This window comes from Amphibalanus amphitrite, unplaced genomic scaffold (genome assembly GCF_019059575.1).
Source record: "Amphibalanus amphitrite isolate SeventyFive unplaced genomic scaffold, NRLGWU_Aamphi_draft 001568F_arrow, whole genome shotgun sequence".
Classification (NCBI taxonomy): domain Eukaryota; kingdom Metazoa; phylum Arthropoda; class Thecostraca; order Balanomorpha; family Balanidae; genus Amphibalanus; species Amphibalanus amphitrite.
This window is the reverse complement of record NW_024883061.1, coordinates 47,595-53,594: the sequence shown is the minus strand read 5'-3', so window position 1 is coordinate 53,594 and position 6,000 is coordinate 47,595. Positions and strand designations below refer to the sequence as shown.

General features: G+C 57.2%; 1 protein-coding gene across 1 annotated transcript in view; it reads right to left on the bottom strand.

Annotated features, from left to right (window-relative positions):
- Nucleotides 1-798: 798 nt before the first annotated feature.
- Nucleotides 799-6,000, bottom strand: part of LOC122373896 (small conductance calcium-activated potassium channel protein-like) — a 42,941-nt gene continuing 37,739 nt past the window's right edge. The window contains exon 7 of the mRNA XM_043352341.1: nucleotides 799-2,442. Coding sequence (XP_043208276.1) covers nucleotides 2,062-2,442 — 381 coding nt within the window. The 3' untranslated portion in view covers nucleotides 799-2,061. The remainder of the gene's footprint in view (nucleotides 2,443-6,000) is intronic.

The following is a 6,000-nucleotide window of genomic DNA, read 5'->3' as shown; positions in this document are numbered from 1 at the left end:
TTGCGTAGCCAAGCGAATTTATGGATCTTAGACCAGGAAGTCGGTTGTGTGTCGATTCCTTTAACTTTGTTGACGGTAAAGACTAAAGACCCCTCCAATATGCCGGTCAACAACGGCCGAACATTTGACGTGCTATCAGTGAACTAAACATATTCGTCGGAACATATTTTCATCGTTCATACCGCTAACTAGCTCAAAAGCTATCGTTCATTGCCGCATTGCGTTACCTGACCTCTGTTGCAGAGCTCGTATAAACAAACCCAAACTTTGATGCAGGTTTGACACATTTCTACCGCACCCAGGTTGGCATCATCTCAAATGCCTTAAGACGACCTGAGCCTTTTCATTTCTGCGCCCGTTTCTGCGAGTGGCCGCCTCCCTGGCGCTGGGCCAGCCAATCTGGCACGGTGCGCCGCTTTGGCCGCGGCCGCGCCACCAATGGCGCCCGGAAACGACCGACCGTATCGGCCGCGCCGCCCGCCCGTTCTTTTCTTCTCGGTCCGGCGGTGTGAACGACTTTTTTTTCGGCGGCGCCGGGCCGCGGCGCGCGCCACTGAAAGCGGCCAGTCATGCAGATCAGGTCACAGTTGGTGCGGCCGCTGGCGTCGCCGCGCGGCCGAGTGGCGGCGCGCTCCGGTCAGTTGGCGTCCGGCCCGCTTCACTCGGCTCCGGTCTGACGTGCTGCCGTCACGGGCTAGACAGAGTGTGAAAGTGTGATCGTCAGCCACTTTCCCTCCCCAATGGTCGAGGGAACAGCGAAATTACACACGGTCACGCACGTCTGCATAAACAGCACGATCTGGTGTTATAATGTATTTCTTGTGACTGGTGGGAGGAGCAGATATCTCGAAGAAACAAGGAGGCTCTTTGGGCGATGCCAGCTGATTAGCGACAAAAGCGAGGCCGGGCTGATTTCATACTGAAATGTTTGGGTGGAAAGGAAGATGGTATTGAGCTTGTGACTGCTTTGTGATTGAATACAAAATGAGGTCCTTCAAGTTATTATATGGTAAGACTGGCTGTCATTTAAAAATGTCCCGAATCTCAGTAACATCCGAGAGGCTCAGGTGAAGTGTGGTGCCATTATGGTGTAACGTTCGCGAGAGATGAGATTCGGCGATAACAGCAAGAGCTGTGACCGTGCCTCGCAAAACTCCGGGGAGAGGGCCCACGAAAGGGCTGTGAAGGAGGCGTTTGATTTCGAGCGGAAATCGGCGGCGTGAGGCGTCGTCCCTAGTATCGGCGAGGTGCCCGACGGTCGCGGCGGGTGCAGAGGGGTAGGCAGCAGCAGTATAGAGGAGCGGAGCGGCAGAGGACAGGCCACAGCGGCTACACCAGAGCGGCAGCGGACAGCGGACAGCGGACAGAGCGGCAGCGGACGACGGGCGAACGCCGGCGGACCAGCAGCGCGCCACGAGACCCGCCCGGCCGCAACGGAACCAGGCGTGACATTGAGAGACTCACTTACAACTAAACCGGAACACGAAACAGTACGACAACATATAGAGGGAGCTGCTGCAGGTCGGAGAAGCCGACCGGCCGGCCGTGCCGCCGGCCGGCTGCCCCCTATGTACAGCCCGGACGGCCGGGCGCACACCGGACGCGTCGATCACACCATATGGCCCTCACTCGCCCACTGTCGGCACACATCTCACTCATAACAGCACCAACAACAGAGCCGCTAGACGCTGCGGACAGCTCTGAAAACGGCCGCAGCGCAGCGCCCCGGCAGACGCCAAGCCCGCGCAAAAAACGGGACATGGTAAGGCCGTCCGGCGCTAAAGGTGTAAAACAAACTAGACGCTACTTGTCTCACGCTAAAATGAAGCGGCGCGCGTGCGCAGGCGGCTACTGCTCTACGACGCATCACAACCTCACCGGTCAGGCAGCGGCGCGCCCCGCCTAGGAATGAAATGGTAACGGGGCGGTCCGTTGGCTGCTGCAACGCAGCGGGCGGCGCGCTCCGTCCGGCGCCCGCTAGATCACAGAAGTATCCCTCTCATCTCACGAGCTCATTCCTCTGGGCAAGGCACTTGGCGGCGGCGCGGCGCGCGGCGCCGGTCACGCCTCGGCCCCGCCGCCCCGCTGGCTGGGGGGCAGCGTCCGGCGCGGCGGCGGCGGCGCCGTCGGCGGCGTGTTGACCGTGTTGGCGCGCGACACCGGAGGCGCCGCCGGCAGCGAGGTGACGTTGGTGGAGCGCGTGATGGGCGGGTGGCGCGGCGGAGAGCGCTGCAGCGCCATCTCCGGGTGCAGCGTGTGCGGCTGGCGGCGCTGCTCCAGCTGCTCCTGGTGCGCCGCCAGACAGCGCGTCAGCACGTCCGGCAGCTGCTCCAGCTGCTCCTGCATGGCGGCCAGCCGCTCCTCCAGGCCCGAGACACGCTCGTCGGCCAGCTCCTGGCGTGTGTTCATGTCGACCACCAGTTCGTACACGGAATTCTGCACCTGTGCACCACAAGAACAAACACTGTGTCAGCGGTAACGATCGTCACTCATTTAACAAGACGAGTCGCCGTAAAGCAGTAATTGGTTTTCCTACAAAGCAAGACAATCATTTAGCCTCACCAAACAGTTATTAAGCCGAGTGCGTCATTCGGCTTATTGTAATTCTGGGAAACATTTGCGCCACATAATCGCATGTGAGATAGATGCGCGGCAATTTTTTGTCGCCGTGGCTCAATATCCATGGCGGTAATGATGTGCGCCTGGGCGGGCCACGTGTCGGCTGCGCCCGAGCGCCTCCCACGGGCCCCGGTAGCGGCGACTCGGCGGCCGACGGCGGCAGTCACCCGATATAGCCCGAATCAATGCCCGCTGCCAGCGATCGCCGGTTTCTTTAATCAAGCCAAATGTTGGCAGAGCCGGCGTCACGCGGCCGGCCGCTCTCTCGCTCTGTCACACGCGTCGATTCGCAGCCGCCTGCATATATGGAGCCGGAGCCGGAGCCGGAAAAGGCAGGATGCGCGCCTCCTTTCACGCTCGGTCGGCCCTGGCAACACGCGAAGCGCCGTATAATTCAGTTAGGCCGGATACCGTCTCCCATTATGTAGCCGGGCCCCGTTCCAGAAACGATGTTGATGAAGCTGAGAATGGCTATTTGGTTCAGCGCTTAGTCTGGAAAGCAAAAACGCTGCTCCGAAGTACCGTAATAAAGACAAAGCGCCGCCGACTCCAGTAATGTTTCGACTTTTATGACGTGCTTACAAAATAAAGTAAATGTTTCAAGGTATCAGACGAGCGCTGCACTTTGCTTACACATATCCGATGATTTTAGTTTGGCTTATTACATATTAGCTATGCACTTTTGATAACAAAAGCAAAAGGTCTTTTTCTATTCATTACAATGTTTCTCATTCGACTCGCTCCCCTTAGCAGTATCATTTACTGGATCGAAAAAGGCAGGAACAAAGTTTTAAACTGAATTCCTTTAAGTATTATGCATACTTGTTCACCTCAAGTTAAGCAAATGCTGTGTATCGTATCAGTTGAGTTCGCTTCACTGGCTTCGCTAGCTTCATTTCCATCCAGCCCGGTTTATCTTATGGTATGCCGACTTTATCTTCGACCTCATTTCACATTCCACCCAGCGATCTGAAGTCACATCGGCTCTGGCGCTGTCGCGGATGGAAGGTCTGCCCGACTCCTCCTCCCCGCTTGGCCGGCTCTTTGTTCACGCCGCGTCCGTGACCCCGTCTTTCAGCGGGGCTCCGGTGTCGACTGCTCGGCGGGGTCTCCGGGCCGGGAGGTCCCGCGGCGGCCGTCCCGGATCGCCGCGCGGCCCCCAGTGCGTGGGCGCCGGCCGGCGCGCATCAATAGCAGCGCGGTGACTAACGACGCACGCCTCCCGCAGTGCGGTACCGGCGGTGTGATTAGAGAGCCATTGGGTGGCCCGATGGAGAGCTGCGCTGAAGAGACGTATTAGCGGCCGGCCCGGAGAGGACAATGCGCCCGGAGCAGGCTGGGGGCGACGCACCGACGATGGCAGGAGTGGGCCGACCAGATCCGCCGCACAAAGACAGGCAATTGAAGAGATGAGTCCGCGCTCTCTGCCGGCTTACCGTGACCCTGCGGCATTGAGCGGTGCCGAGTCGTTGCCCACGGCTGCAGGGTTGGGGATTAAAGCGAGCCGGCGCGGTGGTGTGGCGGCGTGCCTCCGACCGCCCTGGCTCGCTCCCGCGACAGTCCGACCCGCCGCCGCGGCACTCGTCCGCCGGCCGTGGGTGCCGGTGTGACTGTCCCGGAACTCCGTGTAATGAACACCAGACAGCGCGCCTGTGCGCCGCATCCGGCCGCAGATCGCCCCCACTGCGGGCGCCTCGAACCGCTCTGCAGAGCCCCAATTAGGCTAATTGATGCACAGCGTGTGCTCTGGCGTGCATCGGATAATAGTGTGCATATTTCCGGCTCAATTATTCGTCTGCAGAGGCACGCAGTCACGTGGTCAATTTGAGAACAGCCAGCCTGTTGAGTAACGAGCAGTGGCAACATTCTGAGAGCCGAATACATCAGCCTACGGGCTTAACTACTTGTGGAGACACATGAGGGCACAACCCATCAGACTGACCGCCGACTCTGGTAAAATGGCCAAATACTCAAATGGATATGTTGTATTTTAGAGTGCCTATCATGTCAATAAGGAAGTCAAATGGCGTCTGCCGCAGATAGCGCTGCTGTTCTGTGCCTCGAGACCAGAGCTGACTAATAACTAAATTGATATATGCTGAAACTTTACCAAGCAAGACGCTAACAGACTTTATCGCTTACAGGGAGCAGCTAACATGCCGACATCTGGAAACAAGCATTACACCATTTTGCCATTAAAGGGAGAAACCAATTAATTATGATGAAAACATTCATCTTGTATGTCCAGGAAACCCAACTAGCTGTGAACTATGAAGGTAATGGAGCCCTTCCAATTGTGATCGTATTTTCTTACACAAGCTGTCAACGTGGCTACACAACAAAAAATGTCACAAAGGCAGCTCACGTTCATTAAAATATCCAGCTTGCAACAGCTGATCCCCTAATTTGCCCGAAACTCCAGTCATCGCCAAATACGGCCACCAAGCTATGCGGTACAGCATACATCCCAGGCGCTAACCACCAGTGCCATCTAGCGTCGAAACTGTAAGCTGCGCCGACCAGCACCGCGTCGCTGGCTGCACGGCGCACTTTGAGGACAGCTAAGCCATCCCAGTGCGCGCAGACGAGGGAGAGCAGTCAGGGGGAATGTGCTAGTCCCACGGAGAGGGGCGGGTCACAATCAATAGCGATCACGGACTCTGACAGCGCGGCCAGCATTCAAGCCAATGCAAACTCGGCGACTGGCGGCGGATCGATCCCGAGTCGTCTCCGGCGGACCGGGCGGACCAGCAGGGACCAGCGGACCCTGATCGGTGGACAGAGCGGACTGCCGGACCAGCAGAGGCCATCAGCGGACCGTGCGGACCAGAAGGGATAGGCGGAGACCATCAGTAGACCGGCGGACCGGCGGACACCGGACAGGCAGAGATCTTCAGTGAAGTGCGAGGACGTTTGGCGGTCGACGGACTTCGAACGGAGGACTTCTCCCCTTCATGATTAAAACGGCCTTCAGCGGCGGACTTTTCTTCATTACGATTAAAACGACTTTAATGCCTGAAACAGACTCTTTCCGCAGTCAGGAAATCGCATGCGAGAGCCTATTCAAATACATGGAAGCACGCTCGCATTAATCGCACGCACCTCCCGCAAGCGATTGATGCGAGAAGAATTACAATGTATTTGAATAGGCTCTCGCATGCGATTTCCTGAACGCGGAAAGAGTCTGTTTCAGCCTTTAGTGGTAGTGATGAGAGACATCTTTAAACGGTATCAAAGCAGCATACCATAGTCTGTCAATCTACGATTTTACGAATCACAATGCTTTTTGCAGCCTCATTACAAGGGAGAAAGGGAAGCTATGAGCTAGGGGTAACTGACAATGGCGGCGCAGGGTCAAGCACCGTTCAAAAGTCGTGCTAA